Below are 24805 nucleotides of genomic sequence, written 5' to 3'. Positions count from 1 at the left end.
TTTAGCAAAGGAAGTGTTTCAGTGTTGAATCATCAACCTCTCTTACTTGTGCAAAAAATAACCAATATCAAACCTGAGTATCTCCTAAAACTTCATTTCAGAGACACAATTGCTTTCTACTTCAAGAAAGTATCCCTTCATATTCTTGCTTTAATCCTCTGCTTTGTACTGCTTATTTAGGCTTCCACATGATCATTTTCTAGGGTTTGTCTCAAAGGTTCACTGCACAAAATCGTTCTGATCACTGAATCATTTAACACTTTCACCTTCTCAGATGCTTATCCTTCACATGAACTGGGTGTAATGTATTTTTTTACACGTATGTCTGATTCTAGTCTGGTCTTTTCCAAAAGTTTAAAAATGGAGCTAAACTGTTCAATAACTATTTCAAAATTATTTTTTCTGCTACTGCCAATTTTTCCATATTTTTTTTCTTTATAGGCCTGCAAATGCCTGTTATGCCATTAAGCATGTTTAATGATTAATTTACAAAGAGTAGCATCACCTTATAAAAAACAGTATTTAGGAATGCTTTTCGAAGAGTTAAGTCTAAGAAATTGTGGTTTAACGTGTTTGGCTGAGGGCCAACCACCTGGCTGTAGAACAAGGAGGCTAGGAACCCCGTACAGAGAGAAGAGTTAACCAAGCTGTAGTTGCAAAAGTGGAGATTGGTTGGAGAAGAGATGCAGAAAAAGGACCACGAGCAAGAGAGAGCTTACAATGTTTTTATTTTTATATTTATGGTTCCTCAGGAAGTGGTGTCACAGAGACTTATGAGTTAAAAAAGAATAGGTGAGGTAGGCCTTGGTTGTTGTCATTCCTTCTGACCTTTTGTTTAAAACATTAGGTGGTGTGACTGCAAGAATACTTCTTAAAGGGATTTTCAAATGTTAACATTTGCCTGACACTCAACTGTTTCAGTTTTCATATAATTTCCACAAGACAGTCAGTTATTTCAGTCATCTAAAGCTCTCCATATACAGTATATGAAATTGGTTAAGTGCATTTTCCTCTTCTTCTCTAACATTTGAATTCATTCCTTTCATGGTATCAATGGCAATCTCTAAACTCTTTTCATCTAAAACTGAAAACTATTTTAAGAAACGTTTTGTTAAGTATGCAAAACCGCTAATGAATTGTCTAGGAAAACAGGGACTCTTATTTATGTGCAAATATGGCTGGCCTTTCAATATAATCTCTGATAGGTTTTGGATCAGTTGTAATTTGTTTCCATATTTGTTAGGAATGATTTAGTGTGGCAGGTGCACTAACCTCATTTTGCCTTGTTGCTTCACATACTGTAACATGAACCATTTACCACAAAGTAAACATGAATTAATCATGATTTTAAATCATGTGTATATAGTCACGGTTCCTTACAAAATAATAGTCTGAAAGAATGCCATTTTATATTATTAAACTCCATATGTGTAATTATGAACTCCCCTGTAATCAAAACAGAATCTGTGTAGGAAAATGAATGTCCTCATGGCCAAAGTAAAACACAATTGGGAGGTATTTTGCTTTAGAAATAAGCATTGTACATAATATAAACATTTTCCTGAATAAGAAATAAGAAGCCGGATATGTTCAGAAAAAAGGAAGGCAAACAAATGTTAGAAGTTTATAAAGTTAGGTGACTTATCCAACAGGATCAAATGTTTCATGTTCGTTTCTTAGTATGAATCAGATTTCATTGCTCAGTGCACAGCTTTCCTGTTAGAGCTATTTGGATAGGCCGGCTAAGTTTAAAAGAACCTCTTAGTACATTCCTTCGGGCCTAAGGACAACTTGAATGGATATATTTTGCACTTATTTATGCATTGGGGGAAGCCTACAGAGCACCTTGTCCTGGAGTTTTAAATTGTGTACGTACAGTATTTGCATTTAGGGGGTAATCTTCCTTTATAATCCTGACCATTTTTAAAACTAGACTGTAACAGTTTCTATTATGATAAGATAATTCACTTGAGGTTTCCAATATAGCAAATTCTTTTAGATCTGCAGACAGGAGCTGATTTACATACCTATAGTTATGACAAGGAAACCAATTTGTAGTCTTTATCGTTTTTTCTAATGCCATCTATTCGTGTTGTTGGAGCTTGGCTTAGCCAGCGGTCCTTTTGGCCCACTACATTGTAGAATTGTGCCAGTTTGACCAGTTTGTCATTTTTAGCTGATAATTAGCAGAATGAATGTTGTACAGTATAACAATTAAGGTTCTGGCTTCACTAATATGCTGCATGGATTGGAAGGTTGACATCTAATATACACACCTATTATAGCAGAGGACTGACATTGTTGGCATTCCAAAAGCATATTGCAGTACCCAACAAAAACAAACGACGCATGCTGTAATTGCTTTTAAAACGATCCAGGATCTCAAAGCACCTCATGCTAATATCCCAAATGAATCATCTGTCACAAACGAAACAAGCAACCTTGTGTGTGGTAGATGTTGGCAACCTTCTTTTTACAGCAAATACAATGCACTGCAACGTCTTTAATGGCCTGAAAATTTTTAACCTTGATCATAGTAAGTCATATTTTCTTAGATAAATGACATCCAGTCAGTGTGTTTTGGGGATGTATTCATGAATTTAACCAATGGCACAAACGTAGCAGATCAACTGTTTGACGTGTATCTTGGATCATACTTCAACTTCACATTCCTGAATATAAGACTCACATTCTAAAACTAAAAGTAAAATGTAAGGAAAAAAATAAACTGGGCATTGTGAATAGCTGTATGATATGATCTGATTCATGGTGTGCTACAAAATGAATTAAAAAATTATATTTTCTTTTTTTTTTTCCGAAGGAGCAAACAAAGACCGGCTCAAACACATTTCCCAGGCTTGGTGTGTGCTTTCAGTGTCTGTATCTCCAGCTGAGGCAGTGCTCATAAAGCTCTTCTCTTGGGATCATCTGAACGGATAAAGTCTTATAACCCTGCTTAGATTTCTAAATAAAAGCCAGACTTTGGTAGGCTCTCCCCACGAAAGACTCCGGTGGAAGTTATGAAAACATAAAGGCTCCTTCACATGCAGAGTCAAGAGAATGTAATCGGGAATTTTATTCTGGATGCTGGAGAAGCAGGATGTGTTTCTCACACATCAGAATGGGCCTTCACCACAGGAGTGGAAGTTCAAAGCAAAACATCAGAAAACTCCACATTTTTTTCCTATACCATCCATTTAAATAATAATAATACTAAAAATAATTGCTTACACTTATATAGACACTCCACTCAAAGCGCTTTACAGGTAACGGGGAGTCCCCTCCACCATCACCAATGTGCAGCATCCACCTGGATGAAGCAACGGCAGACTTAGTGCACCAGAGCGCTCACCACACACCAGCTATCAGTGTGGAGGAGAACAGAGTAATGAAGCCAATTCATAGATGGGGATTATTAGGAGGCCATGATTGGTAAGGGCCAATGGGAAATTTGGCTAGGACACCGGGATTACACCCCTACTCTTTTCGAGAAACACCCTGGGATTTTTAATCACCACAGACAACCGTAATGGCCTGTAAATAGGTTTGGATTAAGGTTCATTTCTGCACAAAGACAAAACCCTTTCTATGTGAAGGCTAGAAGGAAATTGTAGAGTTGGAAAAACATTGAATTACATCCTTCAAACAAATTCTTCTGAAACTGAATTAGAAGTACTTCCTTTAAAATGAGCTGACCCAGTTTTGGTATGTCAGGATTTTGTCAGAGGTGCTAAAGACTCTAGCTTTCAAGGCTGTTTATGTTGGAGCCTTTTGAAGTGTGTGTCATGAACCTTATTTATTCCTAGATTTTAAATTTTCTATTCAAAGAGGGCTGACCTCTTTTTTTTTCCTTTACAAGCTAATATGTTAACATAACAGCATACTGTAACTTCACAGCACATTGTATTCTGTAAACCCATGGTGCAAAAATACCTCAAAACAACACCTGTATTTAAATTCCCTACAATGGGATCCAGAAGTCACTAAATCTCTCAGGTCATAACCTCAGCCCCATGGGCATTAGACAGGCACACCAAAATAGCTTTTTTATGTAAAGAATTGTAATTGACTTGTCATAATAAGTCAACCAAAAATCAACATATCTTATAAAAAACAACCGCAGACACTGTGCTCATTCTGAACAGAATGTGCCACCATACAAGGGATATTTTTCCTTAATGCTTAGGCTTGACCAATAGATTTGTGAGACATGCAATTATGAACATTACCAGCTTGGACACATAGGCTGAAAACATCCAAGATTGTCATTACAACACAAGTAGGGGTTACAAAAATCTTAGGATCTATTTTAACTTATATGAACAAAATAAAAATACAACCACACACTTAAACTGAAATTTAACTATAATCATTTGACATAGTGTCATGGCTATGAATCTCCCCGAGCCTGTACAACACAGCTTTCTTAAAATCGCCCTTTAAATGCAATGGTAAAGCACTGTCTTACTTCTCCTTCTGACCTGCTGTGTCATGGGTTACTAGTGCAAAATAGCAATTGTGCTTCACCCAGGTGTGACTGTTAGTTGCTGATCCACTACTTTTAAGTGATTCAGTTTTTATTTTATTTTATTACCACTTGACATAGAAAGGGTTTGGTAAAAATAGCTTTTGAGAAGCCTTCTTGACATTTAAGCTAATATCTGTTTTCCAGTTTACAAACACCATTTCTCTCCATCTTTCTAACCTAATTTAGAAAGGGCCAATTATAATTCAACCAGTCTTACCACTGAACTGCCGCAGTGACCTATGAATCTGAAGGCACAGTTATTCAAGGGATGTGTAGCTGGGGCCATTTGCATCTTTGTGCAGAGCTTTCCAAAACAGTAGTTGGAGAGCTTACGTTCTAACCAGAGGAAAGATATGACTCACACTCACCAGACATGGGACAGTTTCCTTGGGGACCTGGCTACTTGTAAGAGCTGCTATTACATGGGATAGAAACAGCATGCTTGCCAGCTCTGGTCTGGCAACATTTTGACCATTTCTCTGTCACCTTCAGGGAAATGTCAGAAGGTTCTAAGGAACTTTTTTTGCACCATGCTTTTCGTTGTATATGATTAAAAGAGGCTTTTCAACACCTATACTTTTGTCTCTGTGCTTTAATTATGAAATAATGGTGTCAAAGCTCTTAATTCAATTAGTGGCATACCTAAACATTTTCTTCTTTTCATCTCATGGACAAGACACATGGCAAATGATTGCAGTTTCGCAAGAGAAATACATCTTTTTAATTTGAATCCCAGAGAATAAAAATCGGAGACTTCCTACTCTGGATTCCATCACCTGTGCTTAATTAATTTACATTGTTTATATAATGTGCCTGGTTTGAAAAAAAAAACAAGTCCCTCACGTTTATGTTAAGTATTGAATCTCAGAGGCTCTGATTCATGTAATTACTTTTTAGCAAATGGGCTAATTTGTTCTCTGTTCTTGTTTATTTGTCAAAGAAACACTACGCAGCGGAAGACTCACTTCTTAAGGCCTCGTGAGAAATGCCTGTCAGTACATGCTTAAAAAATGGAAAATGCCTGCAGCTGAGTCAGAACATTAAGTAGATGCATGATCAGACAGAGGTGGGCAAAATTGTGTGGTAATTAGCTTTGGAAAATGTCAGGTCTTGACAGGTTGCTTAGCCATGTTAATAGAAGTGTTTAAGGAAAAATCTTAATTCCCAGTATGAAATATTATTTTATTGTACGCTAAGCTTTAGGTCACTGAAATGTAAATTTAATTGGGTTTATTGATAACAAATGTATTATGATAAAAGTGACGTAAAGCAATGGACCAACATCTAAGCTAGCAGTGAAGAGCCTGGAAGTGTGTTAAACTGTTTTGTTTTTCATTCTCCCTGCTATGATATACCCTATCCTACAAACTGACTATTACTAGCAGGACTGCCAGAAGGAAACCCAAGGTAAGTAGAGTATGATTAATGTGCTGCATGTGTCACAGAACCAGGGCAATTCATAATCACCCATCATTGCTCCATTGCGGTGGAATGTAGATTGTACTCTGCAACCTGAAGAAGACTGTGTGAAGAATGTAAAACCTTCCACTTCTAAAATCTGATCAACTTATGTGTTCTGATTTATTTAGCAGGTAGCTTTATCCCCCCAAAATCTACATAAAGGTATTTAATTTGAACAATATTGTACAACAATCTCATAGTCGATTGTACAGTAACTGCATGTGAAGGTACATAGTGGAAGAAGCAGTGTTAAAGAATACCAATGGTGTGATGTAGTGAAATACAAAATACAGTACAATGCAAGATACAGAATAAGTAATAGATAATGTGATCAAGTAAAAACAAAAACAATAGTCCTACATGAAGATGCTTCTGTTGTACACAACAAGGAGTGTAGTGCTGACAGAAAGGCATAGGGATAGACAGGTGCAGTACTTACAGATGCATTCTGAAACTATGAGAATTGAGAAGGAGTGAAATGGTGATCACTAATGGAGTGGTTGTGGAACTAGAGTAGCTGATTCCACCACAGAAAGAGACACAAGAACAGCAGGAGAGACGGTAGACAGAATCTAAGGTAGCAGTGAGTGGTTGTGAGATTGGAGATACAGTACAAGGAGGTATAGTCATGGAAAGTCAGTGTTAAGCGGAAACATGAATCTTGAACTAGATTCATTCAGACATGTGGAGCCAGTAAAGCGGTCATACCACCCTGAGCATGCCTGAACTCCGAAGGAAAGCAGGAGTTGGTGCGTGTAAAGGAAATGAAAAAACTGAAAAAGACCATAACTGCAAGTTTAGATATAAAGGAAATTAGAAAGGCCAAGAGAGAAATGGAGGTTAAAATAAAAAATAAAAGGTTTTTGGTAACAGATCAAAAAAGAATGAAGTAAAATTCATTTTGTATTCATTATTGTAATTTAGGACAATGATGAGAAAGTTCTAGACAATAAACGGAAATGCCTGAACTACTAAATGAGTACTTTACTCATTTTCACTCACAAAGGAAGATGTGAAAAACATGCCTCAAGCAGTGGAACAAAGTTCTGTTCTGAGGCAAAAGTACAATATCTAGTGTACTTGAAGAATTCAGGATCATCTGAAGGGCCTGACAGTATCCTATCAACTATACTTCATTTAAGAGAGGGTTTTTTCCATAGGCTGGAAAATAGCTAATGTAGTGCCAGTGCTATCAAAGATCTGTTGTATATCCTGGTATAATTATAGTTGAACAGTTAAGTTGGCAGGCAAAATAGGAACAAACATTGTAGAAACAGCAAATACAAATGTAAAGTTTTAGATGTGGCATAATGTGGGGGTGTGTTCAGTGTTGTCTTAGCAACCACAGCTGCCCTGGCTGATTAAGGACGGGGCCCTTTAAGACACACTGAGCACCTCCCCGGAGGGACAAGCAAACCTCCGCAAGGGGAGAACTTTCCGGCAACAGTCCTGGAGGCGAATGTGATGTGAGCATTGAGACCACATTTTTTCTTCTCTTTCTTTTTTTTTCTCCTGTCCCAACGTGAATCTCCCACCGGGGCAGGCTGAACCTTTCCTCCCCTGTCCCACTGTGTATCTTCACCGGGACCAGTTGAGCTTTTGTGTTGGGCCTCGTGCTCCTTTTTTCCCCCAACTGGACTGGACCCCTCTAAATAGGGACGCCACTGCGGCACATTTTTCTTTTTCTTTTTGGCTTTTCCCTTTTTGTTTCATTCTTCCAGTTTTCAGAAGCCTCGCTCTGGTGCCTCTGCCCCCTCAGATGGGGCGTCAACTTTTATTGGTGTTCGCTACGGCTCTTCCAACTCCCACATTGTTACGTGTAACACCCAACATGGGACCCTGTGGCAATGTGCATGTTTAAAATCTAGAAATATTCTAAATATTTTACAGCATGTCCAAAAAAATTCTCATACACCCCTCTTCCACCACAATTGCTATTTAAACTGTAGATGTAAAATGTGTGAAAAAAGATTAAACGTCTTTGCTCCTTCAGGATCAGAAAGATCAACACTAACAGAAATCCAGTGTTCTGAAAGGTGCAGTGACTGAATTCCCCTGAATATATTAATTGGACTTTTATTTCTCAGATCCCCTCTGCACAGCATCCTTTTGACTACCTCGGCTAGGCATGTCAAAATCTACGTGCCTTAGACTCTGGACTTCAGCCGAGGAAACCAGCATGGGGTGTTCTTTTAAAACAAATAGGTTGGTGACCGTTCATCGCCTGCCTGGTATTTTTTCATTGCTTTTTTCCATTTGGGAGTTTGTTACCCTGATTTGAAAAACAGTGCAACTCATCAAAGGTTACTCACAAAGACCTAAATGTGGCCCATAGAGCAGATCCTTAGAGGAGACAAAGATAGTAATATGGAGTTCTCAAGCAGAAATCTGTAATTCTCTGTTAGTTTAGACGAGTGACAAACTAATTGCGTGAACTCACCAAATTTATCAAGAATTCCATCTGATTTGAAGCCACGTTTCTTTTTGACAAAGTGTATTTGATAGCTTAAAGTTGTGATTTTCTAGCCTCAAGTTTTTTAAGGAAAAAGAATAATTAGGGCTGCAAAGTTACTGTTTATAAAATGCTCTTGATCGTTGCATAGGATTTAAGATATCTTTTTCTGCACAAAACATGCCATCCCCCATCACTAAAACTCCAGGATTACAATACTGTGTTTTGTCTGTTTCTTTTTTAATTGATTCAATGGGGTACAGACATTTGGAAGTACAGTATAAATAGAGAGGACAGAGCCAGGCAGTGTGCAGCAGAGAATACAGACAAAATGTTTACTTGTAGGATCACACATTGCTTGCAGATTTGGACTTTTTTTGTTTTTATGAGCTAGATATGGTGCCTTTCTTAATCAAAGGATTAACCTGCCTGCCCGGAAAAAAAAAATTCAATTCCTGACGCCAGGTTTTGGTTTATCTGTGGCTTTTTGATCTTACCAAAAGAAAACTCACCATCAGGTGATGGGTCTGTAAATGAGGACTGACAGATTCATCCAAGTTCATGATTTAATCTGAATCAGAGTCTGCTGCGTTATGTGGTTTCATTCAACACACACTGCTTACAAATAAGGTTTAGCGCATTAATCCCTTCACACCCTTAAGCTAGTTATTAGTCCTTTCTCCCAGCGGTACAGGCTACATGAGGGAACCCCAAGCTTGGGCCTTGTGAGCCCCAGTCTAGCTAGTTTTAAAACGTCATCCTAAATCAACTGTTTCTAAAAGTTGGGTGGAGCAAATAATGCATTTGATTTTAAAGCACCTCTGGTCCACAAGGACTGAAGGCTTTTCACACTCTTTTTCCTTATTATCTTTAAACTGCTTAACTGAACAAATCACCAATTTTGATGGATTACAATTTATTTGGTCCAAGTCATTAGAAACTGATGATGTTATGTTTAACTTACTTTCATTGTTTGAAGAGTGTTTTCATCCAATCCAATATGAGAATGGGAAGTATGAAAGAGTTACAGACAAGGGCACTAAATTAGTGATCAAGGGGTGATTGGAAATGAGTGTAACAACATTGCTTTATAAAAGACTTTAAACGATTTAACTACACACACTGCACAAGACATGCAGGCAAATTTATTATATGCTTTTGTATATCACTGTCTACCTGACACGCAAAGAAGTCCTGACTTTAATAAGGATGTAGGGAGGAGATAACTGGAAGGATAACACTAGAAGCTAAACTGATATAACAGAAAAGAGTTTATAGATCTGTGGTGGCCTGGCGTCTCATTGAGGGTGTATCCTGACTTGATGCTTGCCATAACAGTCTCCGGCTCCCCCACATCCCCCTGATTCGGATGAAGCGGTGAGAAAATGGATGGAGGAGTTTATAAAGATAACTGTAAACTACAACACATAAATAAAACAACTCCCACAAATCTGTATCTTTGGCACATAACTGAAAATACAGACTAAAGTCTACTTTTTCATTGAATCCACTTGAATGAACCTAGGGGTACACAGTTTTCAGGGTGACGATACAAAATGATTCTTCTAGATGTATTATGCCTGCATGATTGAATTGTTATAAAACACCTTCTTGTGAAATTCTATATATTTTTTATGTTTATGATTTTACACCTTTGTTCAGGCCCTTAATTGATTACAATATTTTTGGAATTCTTTATTTTGACAACAGATCGCAATTTAAATAATACCCAGGCGACTATCAATAAAGATGATTAAGATCTTGTGTCAAATACACTTCACTCTATCATATTAATATGTTTTTATTTGCACTGCAACACAAAATAAAGGTATATTGAATGCATGGTGCTCCAATATGGATATTCATTCTTCTGTCAATGTTCAGCACTTTTATGTTTAGAATGGCGCTGCATTTTTTAAAGGAATTATCAGTAGAAAATAAGGGGGAAACAGCTTCTTGATTTAATAAATTTTATCTGTTTCTGTTTTGTGGTTTAGCAATAAATACCAAACAGCGAACCACAGTCAAGACATCCTTTCTTGAAACCTGTTCCGAATTATTTTCTTTTCCACATTTCGCCACTAGGTGGCACCCTGATACACTTTGTGGACGTATAATGTAAGACCCCTTTATCACAGGATTTAATGTGGCAAAACTTTACCTCATCTGTTATAGGATAAAAATAAAAATGAAATATTTCTCTGTGAGACCCTTTTCACTACCAATGTTTACACACTATTGACATCTGGGCCCTCCAATACACCCATCTCTTCAACTTTTATATTCATCCATCCATTTTTTGTGTTTTCCAGTTCAGGTTTGTGGAGGAGCCAAAGGTAATGGGCACAAGGTTGGGTACACCCTAGAATTCCAGTCCATTGTGGTGCAGGCAAACACTAACACTAACACTTACACTCACACCAGAGCCAATTTTCCCAGGAGACAATTGATCTACCAATATGTTTTTGGACATTTGGAGGAGCACCTGGAGGAAACTGACATGAAAGTAGAGAGAACATACAAACTCCACACAGATAGAACCCATGGCAAAGAATTGAAACCAGAGCCCCAACACTGCGAGGCCACAATGCTAACCACTACACCAATGTGCCACCCTCAATTATTATGTTGACCCTACTAAATGTTAATGAGCTGTTTTTTAGTTAGATTTTGTGATGAGTTGATTGGAGGGGACACAGGTTGAATATCTCCACTCAACCAAAAAAGTCATCTTTAATATTTTAACACAGATATGCGCAATTCCACTCATAATTCTGCCATAATTCTATAGGTTTTACAGGTACTTTTCAGTGAGGAACTAATTAAGATCTAAAAGTCACTTCATATCACTTCTTATCTAAATAACAAATACCACTTTTCTCGAAAGAAATCGACTTTGTTCATAAAAATGTTCCACTCATAATATATGAAGGTATCTAAAGATGTCTAGTAGATCTCATACTGGACTGTTGAAAAGAATGTTTGAAATTGTGTAACACAGGGTGGTCAAGCTTCAGAGAGCTGGTGTCTCTGCTGACTGTCTATTATTCAGCCCAACTTTTAATGACTTGAAAAAGCTAGTTACTGGCTTACTTGGACCAATTTACCAACCTTTCCTACCTATACCATGTTTCGGATGTGGAGCCTGTGGAGCATGTTTCTGTACTTGTTCCTTTGTAGCCTACGCATGCTGATGCAGCTCCCTTCTTGAAAAGCTAATATGAGGACAGTTACCTTTTTTTCTAGCTGGAACATAGACATTTTATTTAACAGACCTGATCTGGGTAAACTGAATATGCTAATTCAAATTTGCCATGAAGAGAGTAGTATCCTACTATGAAGGCCACAGGCTAGTATCAAGTGTGGCCAATGTTGGAAGCAATACAAACTATACATCTGTGATGGATGTTTTGCACTGGGTTGCAAATGTTGCCTTGTGGGTCTGCTCACAGGTTTCTGAGCCCTAGATTCTACACATTACCCCAGCTCATCTCACACATGCTCAATTGGACTTATGTCAGGAGTACCTAATGATGAACATCATGACGGTCTACACAAAACCTTTAATTAATAACCAGAATACATATTTTTTCTAGAAAACATATTTACATGAAATTAGTGATAAATGTCTTTGATGTGTTGTATGTACATTAACGATCATGATCAACATCATTGGAAGCACAGATTTTTTTTCCAGTACATAAACACAACACTAGGAAATATATGGAATTTGATGTGGAGTATAAAAGGCAGTAATACATATATGGCAGGGAAGTAAAATGAAAAATTCTTGACCATGAGCCTGAAATAATTAAGGCATTTTATACTTTTGACTCACCAGGAAAACAAAACCATATCTTTTTACTTATGGTCAAAATGTCATCAATGCATTGGTATAGTTTGTTACACAACATATTTAGATGAAGAACAAAGTGATGAGTGTGATAAAGCCTCCAATCTTCCTCACACAACATTGGTTAATTTAGGTGGGTAGGTTCGTCAGCATGCGTGAGATGCAAAGGATATATTTGATTCCAAAGCATGCAGTTGACAAACTATATTCTTCTCACCTTTCAGTATTTGGGACAGACACAAACCGATACTAAAAATCCATTTACAGGTTGATGTAGCAACAAGTCAACATTATTTATACTTGATGTATTAAAAATTACATCTACAGACTTGAAATTAACATACTAAGTTTGAAGATTCCAGAATACAGTGGAATGGCACTATGATTACTACAAGTTGAAATACTGTATTAAATAACCCTATGTCTAGCTCATAGTAAACTGTAGTTTAATTTGCCACATTGAAAGTTTGTGGAAACCTAGTAGATAAAGTATTTTTTTTTAATAAAAATGTTGTTTGTCAAAAGGAAGATGCAAGTCTGCAGATCTTCCTCTGTGGCTGGACTCTGTGGAGACGTCTCACCAACAAGCCCAGACCAATTGTGAATGATAATAATACTCTTGGACTTTTCTGTTGCATTGTGAGTTACAGTATTTGAAGAAACATCCTGTGGTAAGTGATTTCCTAATTTCACTGCATAGCCAGTCACTTACCACAAATTCTTAAACTATTTGCTATGGAAAAACACTTTCTTGGTATTTTCTTAACTCAATAGGATGGTAAACACATAAATAAGCCTTTTTAAAATAAAAAAAATAATTTCTAAGATGATCATGAGTTGGTATATGTGTTGTCTTAACACAGGTGGGTAGCTGTGTCAGCATATGCTGGCTTCAAAGGAACAAGTATAGGTTTATTCCATGCTGAATAGAGAAGAAAGAAAACACAATGTTTCGGCTGTGGAGCCTTCTTCGGGTGTCACACGATAGTCAATATATTCTTTTTCACTGCCTTCGTTGTCCATTTGTAACTGAAAAGGGGGTAATCTGGGACCTACATACAACAAATTCTCAGAAATTTTGAAAGAGTAATAACAATCTTCCTTGGATTCTGAAGTAAATTTGTCAGACTTTAATTTGGGAATAAAAAGATCACGTTTAATGTAATAGTGATTAGCTTTTCCTGAGGTAAAACTGTAAAACATTACAGTATATATATTTTTCAAACAACATGCTATGTATAAAATCTAAAAAAGCATACATATGTGCTTGAATGAATCACTATATCGTTTGCTGACGAAGTACTTCCAAGTTTATTTTGCTTTACACATTATTTTACGAAGAATACCTGAGAGAAGCTCCTCCTAGCGGTAATGAGCACCAGCTCTGATTAATGTACCTGAAGAAATAAAGATTTTAGTTTTGAAAGTTTTGGATTGGAATTCATAATAATTTACTTTAACATTATCGTTCATGAATAGAATTAATCACCTTACGTGGTATTTTAATTGTTTGCTGATGAGCCTTGACTAATCCGTGGTAGAATCCCGGTTACTTTGGGTATATCTTAAATGACACTAACTAGGATATCATTCTAACGCACAGTGATGTTATTTATGGTTTATATCCATTATCAATTTAGTAATATGCTATATTTTGCTTTAAAACACCTTTACAAATGCAGGCTTAAGCAGGGATTATCTTTATAACAAATAAATACAAAATCAATGAACAATGTCAAGAATGAAGTCCTCTCTAAAAGGTTTAAAGTTAAACATTAAGGCTAATCTGAAAGACATCCGTTCACAATGCTGACTTTGGCTCATTTAAGAGATTACAGAAACCTAATTTTTAACATTTGCTGTTTACAAATCGTCTACAGAAAACAGGATCATTCATGGTTCAGTTAGTGTGACTATTTCACCAGAAAACAAGGTGTCTCAAAGTCTTAACTCCATTTCCATACTAATTGTCTGCTGCATATTAGCGGAGCATCAAGATCATGTAGACAACAGGAAATTAAGAAATCAGTACCTCCTGCAGTCATTCTCACAGCTTCATTAATTAACCTTCACAAACTTTCTAATTAGACTCAATATGCAGACAAAAAAACAGATCCAGTTAAAGTAACTACCTGCCTGGCCTGGCAAAACGGGATAATTTCCTTTCTGAAGGTGTAAATTGCATTTGTTATCTGAATGAGTATCAAAAGTGTTCTTTTGTGAGAAACTGTTATATACTTTCCGTCGATTTAGGCCAAATATAAGACGCTATAGGTATAAAATGAAGCAACGTGTTCCTTTTTATAAAGTTGCTGACATTCACGAAATGGAAAAACAACTATTCAATGTGTTCACATCATATCTGCAACTAATTTTGTATTTATATAAACCGAGTCTTTTTTGTGCAATATTTAATGAAGATTTTAATGTAATCTTCGGTGCAGATGATGAATGTAATTTAAGAGCTAAATTACAAACTTTAAACTCACCAACTTGCGAGTGATAAACATGTGATTATATTTACTTCAATGAGTGCTGCGCTGACTTGTTTTTAATATATTTTCTCTCGAGTTTCTCCTCCCTTTTTTTCTCAATGAGTGCTTGCGCTCCTCCTCCGAAGCCCCGCGGTGAATGAGATGCTTTAATCAGATTATTGCACAGAATGGGAGTGTGCGGGAGAGATTTGGGATTTAGGTAGACTGCTGTTCTGTCCTGACAGAGATGAACACACAACTTTTGAAACTTGCTCTTGGGCAGCCTCAAGGACGGATGCAGGCACTGCAAACAACACAGACAAGGAGACTGACATAAAACCAGGGAAACAAGGACAAGACTTGCAGTTTGGGTGACACCGCTTTGATGGTGTAGGAGCAGTTTGTAGGAGCCAGATTCAAATACCAGGACAAGAAAGATTGAGCTCCGCTGAAAGATTTAGGGTTAGGCAAGCCTCAATCAAGAAAAGGCTTCGCCTCCATGTAGGAGCACAGCGTGGAACTGCAAAATACGTTTCATTCCAATGTTTGTAAAATCAATCCAAAGAGAAGGTAAAAAAAACGAAAATTAACGGTTTTCCTCACCGTTCATACGGATTTCTGGAATCACACGGTTATTCACAGGATATACCACTGGGCTGTCGGACCAATGGGGAAGCAATGTGGAGTGAGGGAAGAGACTTTATAACTAAGAGAAAAGTTTAGCTGAGGGCTAAGAACGGATTTCTCTCTCAAACCGAGATACGGTTGTACCTGAATCGAAACCGTGATGATATAAACTGAAACGTACCTGATCATTAGCTGTACCACATCCGGAAAGGGGAAAAAGGGGGCATTTTATACCGAGGCGCTTGCGGCATGTGAATGAAAGCACTCACTTATCCCATCAAGGATTTAAACTTCATGCACACAATAAATCGCAACATAAATTCTTAACAGTTCCACCTACCCTGAAAGACTCCTGTCAGGATGGCGGATGCACATCCGATAAATTCCGGAGTTCTGATACCTTAGGTGAAGGCGTGCAAGAAAAGTTTCTCTTGGGAGAATTTAGGTACCGAAGAATTGGATCATTTCCCTTCACGTTTGGAGCTACGATGCTGTTCACTTGGGGTACATTTATCCACGCATTTCTAATATTGCTAGTTAAAGCCAACCAAAGGATTGCAAGAGACCCTACAAACTGCGAACTAAACAAGAAAGTAAGTACTTTAAAAACCTACTACACAAAAAGTATGTTTAGAGTATGGATGTAGTTCTGTGCGGAGTTGCGAGTTGCCCTCTCAAACCAGGGTATGAGCGAAGTACGTTTAGTTCCACGTATGTCAAATGGTCATCGATATATATTAAAAATCCATATTTCTTACTTAAAAATCCAAGTTCGGTATTCTGTGTTAGGTCACAATTTTAGAACCTCTCTTTTCCGTGCTTGCCATTTTCAATCGAAAAAACCATCAACATATTTTATTTTGATGCTCCGGATTTGACGTGTGGTGGTACTTGATACTCATATACATCAGGATCAGAATCGTGGTTATTTCAGAACAGTGATATATTCGCGTTGTTTAAAATTTGGCGGTTCTTATTTTTTGTTTTCTTCCAGGACCATTTTAAGGTGTTTTGACTTGGTAATATGAGGTGGCTTATATGGTGCTCTTCAAAATCTGAGCAGTATATTAACTTTTGCGAGTTTGAAAGTTTCTAGTAATATAGGGAGTGATGCTTTTGGGATTTTCTTATACCACATTTATTTTACCTCTATTTTTATTTCACCTTGTTCAATATTTTCCATTTAAATTGATCTCTGCATCTTAGTGTCAAGGTGACTTTAGTGATCGGACTTTGATTTTACCCACCTTGTAACAGATTTGTAACTTCTGTATCCATCTCAGAAGAGTTACAATGAGAGAAGTGCAGGTCTTTTTCTCGTGAAAGAAATACTGCCATTTTAGGAAGGAGATAAAGTGACAATAAATGTATTTTAGTGTTGTTTTAAATACATGTTTGTGCTATATTTTATTTTCGCTATAGTGTGAAGGCAACAAGGTTGAGGCAGGATTGCAACCATCTTTTTATGGAGAACATAGCAAGGTGCTTCCAACGCTAAATTAAAAAAAAAAACTTTCCTCAGAGATTCGCAGGCAAAACATCTGTATTTTAAGCGGCCAACGCTTAAAATGGTCTTGTGTATGTTCCTATTTCTTTCCGTATTACCTGAAAAACAAGTAATTATCTAAGGCTGGATATTGACCTCCTCCCGAGCACCCTCCCTTTTTAATGTTGATTAGGTAAAGCGATTTTTCTTAAGTGTCAGATGATTAGTTCCTGTGAAGACTATTAAGCACCTTGGAGTGCGACAGGATCCGATGTTTGTTTTTTGCTTTGTGCTTGTGTGTATTTACATTGGTCTTGCCCACACCCTAGTTCCAATCGCTCATTAAAAGTACCTCCATGTCCTCTCGTATTCTCAGCGTACAACGCCAAACAGAAAAGCGTTGCACCAATTGTCATCGCAGCGATGTTCCTGTGCTTAGTGATTTAAAAAACAAAATTTCCAAAGTGAATTTTAAGAGCGACGGTAATTTAATTCCCTATCTAAATTGAACTCCTTCCCAGGATAATTGAGCGTTGGTCTCTAATATACTTGCAGTGTTCTGCAACATATTATCTCTTCAAATATATTTTAAACAAAGCACCTATTTGGTCCTGTCAGTATCTCCCGGGTTATTTGGATTGTTTTAAAGTTTGTAGTTCGTTATCTACATCAGATTGAACATTCAGTTAACTTGAAATGTGCAATTCGTGGTCTGGGATTTATCTTGTGAAAGAATTAAGATGTTGAGTTGAAAGTGCAGTTCACACTAATTCCGTTCAAGATTTAAGTCATATATGGAAGCAAAGTCTACATAAAAGCAAAAAAGGCCAAGTGTTGTTAACCGTAAAATCAAATGTTCTCCTTTCATTTCCACATCAGGCGTAACCGATATAAACGAAAAGTTTATCTTGCTAAAAATTAATGATACTTTGCCTTAACCTTTAAATCTGGGAGAACAGTTCATGACTTCCAATAGAGCAGTTAAGAAAGGTAGCTATTCGATGATGCATTCCATTATTTTCTGGTCTTTTTTTGAAAAGTGAAACTTCATGTCTAAAATGATATCTAATATAAAAATTGATTTAAATCAAGAAAGTCAGCGGCTCTATACTAGTTCCCGAGTGGTTAAGGGACAAGATTGCCTTGTAAAAATGTTTTTGTTTCTTCTCCCTTTTGCTGTGACAGCAAAGTGAATTGAATTCTTTCCTGTGGACCATCAAGAGGGATCCCCCATCTTACTTTTTCGGCACTATCCATGTTCCGTATACCCGGGTTTGGGATTTCATCCCAGACAATTCCAAGAAAGCTTTCCAAGAGAGCAACATTGTCTACTTTGAGCTGGACTTGACTGACCCTTACACCATCTCAGCCCTAACCAGTTGCCAATTGCTGCCTCAGGGGGAGAACCTGCAGGATGTTTTACCACGCGACATTTACAGAAGGCTGAAACGTCACCTGGAGTACGTCAAACTGATGATGCCCTCTTGGATGACCCCCGACCAGCGGGGCAAGGGTCTGTACGCAGACTACTTGTTCAACGCCATTGCTGGGAATTGGGAACGAAAGCGACCGGTTTGGGTGATGCTGATGGTGAATTCCCTCACGGAGGCGGATATTAAGACGAGGGGAGTGCCTGTCCTGGATCTGTACCTAGCTCAAGAAGCCGAGCGGATGAGAAAGACCACAGGGGCCGTGGAGAAGGTGGAAGAGCAGTGTCACCCTTTGAATGGGCTGAATTTCTCTCAGGTGAGTATATGTGGGAGGGTGTTAAGTCTCACACCATAATAAACATACATTCAATGAATGTATTCAAAAAATGCACAATGAATGCCACAGTAGTGTAATCTAATTATTAGGAGCTAAGGTTTTGCTGCATATAAGCCTGCATATAAGACCAAATCCCTTAACTCACATGATTTATTTAACTTCCTTGCTAAATATTCAGAATATTAGTACCAGGTGTGTGTTTTTTATTGTCTGACAAAAACGAATAGTTATAATACCTTTTGATTATTGTTTTCTGCAAATTCATCTAGGACATGTCTAATTAGCAACTGAGCAATCCAAACACATTCACAATGCTCCCCACTTTGCTCAGTCACGTTCTGAGATTGTCCAGTCAGACTATACACTGCATTACATTGGAGTGTGCCATGTGTGAATAAATGTATTCCGTTACCTTTATGTCCTAAACAGTATGTACATGAGCTTGGAATATTCATTCTTTCAAGTACAGTCCTAGGTAATTTTGCATCAATTAAAACCAAGTGACTTGACCAATCAAAGACAATTGTTCATACAGAATATTTTTTCATATACCTTTTATGAATAACAGCTCTTGAGCTGAATTCTGGGATATTTCACATATAATGATTATTAATGCATGCGTAAGTTAATTAAATTAAATCATCCTGTTAATGAAACAAAATATATGTTCTGCTGCTTCTGTGTGAACATACTTGTCAAATAGTCTGTTTCACTGGCATGTCACTGCCATTGCCTGTGTATAAGTGCCCCCAGGAAGAGTGCATTCTGTTGTTCTTGTACTTTCCTAAGAGCAGTGAACCCCTATTACATATAGCTTGCAATGATAGTTTGAGATCATTTGTTATTTTTCATGAAAGATGTTTCTGGTCCCTGTTCATTCCACATGAATAGAATGTGAAATGCTAAGGTAAAAATGCTAAGAGATCAAATGTTGTTTACAAAGGCAGATTGAAGATGGCATTTTTGAGACTGCAACTGCTTGTTATGCGGAGTTCAAAAATAGCAGACTTGTGTCCCAGACATTTGGGGAAGTTTGCAAAATGAAATAAGTGGAGACTGTGTCTGCTGAACAAATAGTCTACTTTAGTGTCTCTTCCGTTGCATTTGACCGTAATTGTTTACATCTGAAATTAACTTGTTCTTGCCTTTAGATGAAAACTGTGTTGATCGTCACGTTAAAATCCTTGTAATTATGACTGTCCTTCAAAGCGGACGATTTCATTAACAACGTGTTGAGTTTTGGGAATTTGCACTAATACTCAGTCGGAACTAAGGGGATTACACACAGCACTTTCATGCAACACTCAGATGTATAGCAACCGTATACCTAAAACAGACATTGTCTTTGTCGGTCTTAGTAATAATTTGGTATCATTATATGCCTCTATATGATTTCTTCATACCAGTATCCAGTAGTTACTATTTTTGTTACAAGTAATACACCTTTTTTAAACATTGCCTTCTTTAAATAAGGTGAAATTAGGAATTTTAAACAGGGGAACATTTGGCCTGTTTTGATGTGCTGTATAAACAAGTAATATTTTAGAAAATACTTGTGTGAATCCGAGGAAGGAACATATTTATATTATCAAGACTCCTTGTGTGCGAAGCATCACATTTGTTTCTCTTGTAATGGGGGAACTAAATGTGGAAAATGGAAGGTAAACATTAAATATTTAGAATATGTTGAAAACAATAGAACATACAAGTATTATCTTTCTTTCCTGAATGATAAACACCATTCATACGACATCAAAGCTGTCGGTTCCTAATGTTCTTAGTTGTTGTTTTGTTATAAATGTCAGCAAAAATGGATATGAACAGCCCGAGGTCTATAGCCATGTGCCACATCATTCACATACAGCTGCATGGTCCCACAGTGTAGATCTTTTTTTTTAATATATAATAATATTACAACTAGTTGGCAGCATATTTAATTAAAACCAAATAGAATCTGTTTTCTGGCAGGTATGATCATATGAGACAACAGAACTGCATGCATTTTGTTTAAAACAGGCTTATAATTTTCAACAATTTACAAATTTAAAAGAATGCAGAATCTGATCAGACTAGTCTGGAGTATATTATGTGCTCTTTAAGTCTGTTACTCAACATTAAAGGACTTTCCTTGCCTTCATTGGAACAGGTAATTCCTTATTAACCACATAAGTTTAAACTATTTTATGCTTGTTTTATGTCTATTCTGTTTAGTGGTTTGATTTGAAAAATGACTTATAACTTTTGTTTACATTGGATTTCACTGAACTCTTCAAACTTTGTTTATATATCTCTCTTGCCAAACCAGTGTTTTGTTTTTTTTAATGTTGCCATCATCATCCAGAGAAAAATGAATTATTGTCTTGTTGCTTCTTATTTTTTAAGTATGGGATAAAGGGATTGAAATGTGGCTATTTTTAAATGCATGCACTTCAGCATTTTAATTGCACTTTCTAATAGCACACTACAGCAGCTTTCATTACTAAATTGATTCCACTTGAGTGAACATCCCTCATTGCATTATTTCAGTAGGTTGAGACACCAAAGGTTATATTTTCCACAGTTGGTTCCATCAAAAGTCCAATGATTTTCTGTCAGATGACTGTTAAAAAGCAATGCTTGAAAAATGACTTTAACAGCAATTATCCAATATTATATATGTTAATGTGTTCATCTTGTCTACCAAAAGCATCCTGTCACTGAAGATTAGTATGTCATACAGTGCAAGTGAATAAGAGGATAAATATACTCCGAAGCTGAACACTATAATGGATATAGCAATGAGAATTTACATAAACTTGAAATTCTCATCATTTGGCAGCTTTTATTGTCCCAACAGGAAACATAAGGCTAAATCATATGTTTAGGAATGTACAGTGATTCTATTCAGGTGGCTGATATAGAAAAGCTCTGAGACGTAGGACAAGAAGTCAAGATTATGGTCCTTTAAACCTTTATCAAATAACAGGCTGGCTTGATATAGAAAAGCTCTGAGACGTAGGACAAGAAGTCAAGATTATGGTCCTTTAAACCTTTATCAAAGAACAGGCTGGCCTTCACCTTTCTGGTAGAAAGCGGGGCACTGTGAAATATGACCACAGGCTCATCATGTCTCAAAAAATAGAAGTGTTTGTGCTGGGTCCTTGTGGGTGGGGAAAGTGCACATTAGGTTTGTACTAAAAACACAATATTACTTGCTTGAAGGTGTATATTTACATGTGGTTTGAATAATAGACCTACCTTAAAGTCATGTTGAAGTAATATGAAGAAAGAAAAACAACACAAAACATGTATCACTCAATTAAAAAGGAAATGAATGTGGATACACTTTAAGGACACTTTCCCTCCTTTACTCAATTATTACCCCATAAAAAGCCATAGGAGTCTTTCAAAACGTGAGCTTACACAAAGGAGAGAATCATGTGAAAATCTGATTGCCCAGTTCTTCAAAAATGACTGCCTGATAGAGAGCACAGTGCCGGAACGGATTAAAAAAATCTGTATATAACAGTATAATTGACATATATCAGCTGGGTACAGTAGCTGCAGCAGCATGCATTGGCTGCAAAGGAACAAGTAAAAGGTTTATTCCATGCTGAAAAGAAAAGAAAGGAAACACAATGTTTCGGCTGTGGAGCCTTCTTCGGATGTGGAGTCGAAGAAGGCTCCACAGCTGAAACATTGTGTTTCCTGTCTTCTCTTTTCAGCATGGAATAAACCTATCACTTGTTCATTCATTGAAATATATATATATAAATTGTATATTCAAAACACCTTATTCATGTGTCCAAGAATGTCAAGTGTCACTAGACAGCTCTGGTCACATCACTGGAACTGATAAGGAATCGTAACATAGCAACATATAGGATAAGTTTGACTACTTTGACAATAACTGTTCTCCCTTGGCAGGGTGAGTTGGTGAGGGAATTGAAAGAAGCCATGACACACCACTTTAAACAAAGCATTTAATAGTCTTTTCATTCTTTTTCATGCTAAGAAATAAATTTCTACATCATTACTGACAAAAATCCAAAGACACAGACCAAAATGTCATGCTAGAAGTAATGGTAAGGGCGTTACCATAACCGTCTTTGGAACCTCATTCATGGAATGCTCTTGTGACAGACAATTATGAACATACTTTTACGATCAATATATTTGAAGAACAAAGTGTAGATTATAATCAGGAAAGTATGACGAAAAAAAATCTTCTATAGTACTAAATAGCCTTCACTGTGTCTAGAAATCAGCAGCCTGTGTAGTACTAGCTGAAAGTACTTGCATCAGCACATAACTTCTATGCTTTGTAAATTGTAAAGGCTCCCTGTGAACTTTAGAGTGGACTTAATGGTCTAGCTACAGATTAAATTAACACTTATTGAAAAAGAGTAGAGTTCAACTCTTAATCTGAGATCAGCTGATTCTGGCATTCTTATTTAGCCAAAGACCAGGCTCCACACAGCAGGCTATAGAGTCTTTTCAAGTGCATCACCACTAACTACCATGGAACACATTTCCAAAATCCATCAGAGATTGGACAGGTTGACATTTTCAAAGTTTGCTTGAAGGTCTGTCTTTTTACTGTCTCTTTTAATGTGTGGTCCTGCTCTTGATTTCACTATGACAATTTCTTGTACTGTTTCTCTTTTACATCTGGTTGTGTACTTTGGTGCAGTTTATATTTCTTGAAAAACACTAATAAATTAAACTTTATTATTAATTACAGAAGAAATATGTTTGAAGATCCAAGGTTACCGGTTTTCTAAATCGTCTTCTTATTGCTGTTGTTTACCCACCTGCCATATTGCAGGAAAATGTAACTTTAACATCTGGGTTTAAGTGAGAGAGTTCCGTGTGAAAAAGACTGAAATGGCTTTGGAAATGCTTCATTAGTTATGGCTCAACGTTGTTGATTTTTGAATGCACTTGTCATGCATGCACTTTGCAAGGCATTTTGGTCTTAAATGTCTTTCACAGAAAACCATAATCTACCAGATATATTACTAGGATCACAAAATGAAGAATTCTGAAAAGAACTGAAAAATTGAAGAACACCCTCAACAATGTAAAACTTGTTTAGTGACTGCCACAATTAAGGAGAATTATATTTTTAGACACCCCAATAAAGAAAAAATACAGCTACTTCCTCCAAGCCTCCATTGAAACAGTCCAGGACAGAAGGGTTGGCACTAGGCAGACATGTAAACAACATTTAGATGAAACAGACACTACATACTTTTACACCATACCAAACCAAGCTCAATAGTCTTAAGAAATTATTATCATTTCAGTTTAATTATAATAATCCCAGCCCACAGCTAAAGTGCTTCAATTTTCTATGGCAAAATGGGAATTTTTCAAATTTCCGCAACTTGTATTTAAATGGCAGAAAGAGAGAAAGAGAAAATTGCTCTCATTTTTCAATGCCACGTATGTTATGTGTAAATCAGTGTGTGGTTGACGAGGAGATGAAGGAAATAAATGGGATGTTAAGATGTAGCTATCTAATTCCATACCTCAGAAAACTGAGTGAACTTATTTTAGAATTGAATGTAGATCTTAAAATTCCATTTCAATTAAGGCCAGAAGTTTTTTTATATAATGGAACATCCATTTTTGTCTCTGGTGTTTGTGGTTTTCAAAACTGAAATAATGCAACTTATCTCTTCAAGATTCCACCCCATCCCACCCCCCCCAATGCCATCTAATACCAAAAATTATACTTCTTTTTTTGTTTTTGCTCAATGCATGAAGAAGCTAAAATATAGGAAAATGTTATGCGTAAAATGGACAGTGAATTAAATGCTTAATAGGCCATTTTTAATTATGAAACTTTGTAAAAACAGGCCTTTATGAAAGGTTTTGTCGTGTATTTCTTTCAAAATATATTGAGCAGAAAAAGCAGAGAAGGAAAAAGATTTGTAGTGAGGTCTTAGAGTAATAAGAGTACTACAATGTGTGACACTCACAAGATGAATGATCCTTACACAGAGAGAGAGCACCGTGGCTCTTTAAACTATGTTAATTACATTTCACACAGATGAAAGCACATTAGCCTAAACCCTTTCATGAGCATGTGAAGTGTTACTGCAGCTGAAATGTGCTTGTTCCTTCCATTATCGCATGGATGAATCGAACAAACAAAACTAGCGAGCAATCC

General features: G+C 36.9%; 1 protein-coding gene across 1 annotated transcript in view; it reads left to right on the top strand.

Moving 5' to 3' along the window:
• The first annotated feature begins 14854 nt into the window (after positions 1-14854).
• trabd2a (TraB domain containing 2A) overlaps positions 14855-24805 on the top strand; it is an 82336-nt gene continuing 72385 nt past the window's right edge. Inside the window, exons 1-2 of the mRNA XM_088630327.1 lie at positions 14855-15988; positions 18067-18627. Of these exons, the coding sequence (XP_088486453.1) occupies positions 15884-15988; positions 18067-18627 (666 nt within the window). The 5' untranslated portion in view covers positions 14855-15883. The remainder of the gene's footprint in view (positions 15989-18066; positions 18628-24805) is intronic.

This window comes from Lepisosteus platostomus, chromosome 4 (assembly GCF_059453375.1).
Source record: "Lepisosteus platostomus isolate fLepPlt1 chromosome 4, fLepPlt1.hap1, whole genome shotgun sequence".
NCBI classification, from domain to species: domain Eukaryota; kingdom Metazoa; phylum Chordata; class Actinopteri; order Semionotiformes; family Lepisosteidae; genus Lepisosteus; species Lepisosteus platostomus.
The sequence above is the reverse complement of the archived record's forward strand: the minus strand, read 5'-3'. Positions and strand labels throughout refer to the sequence as shown.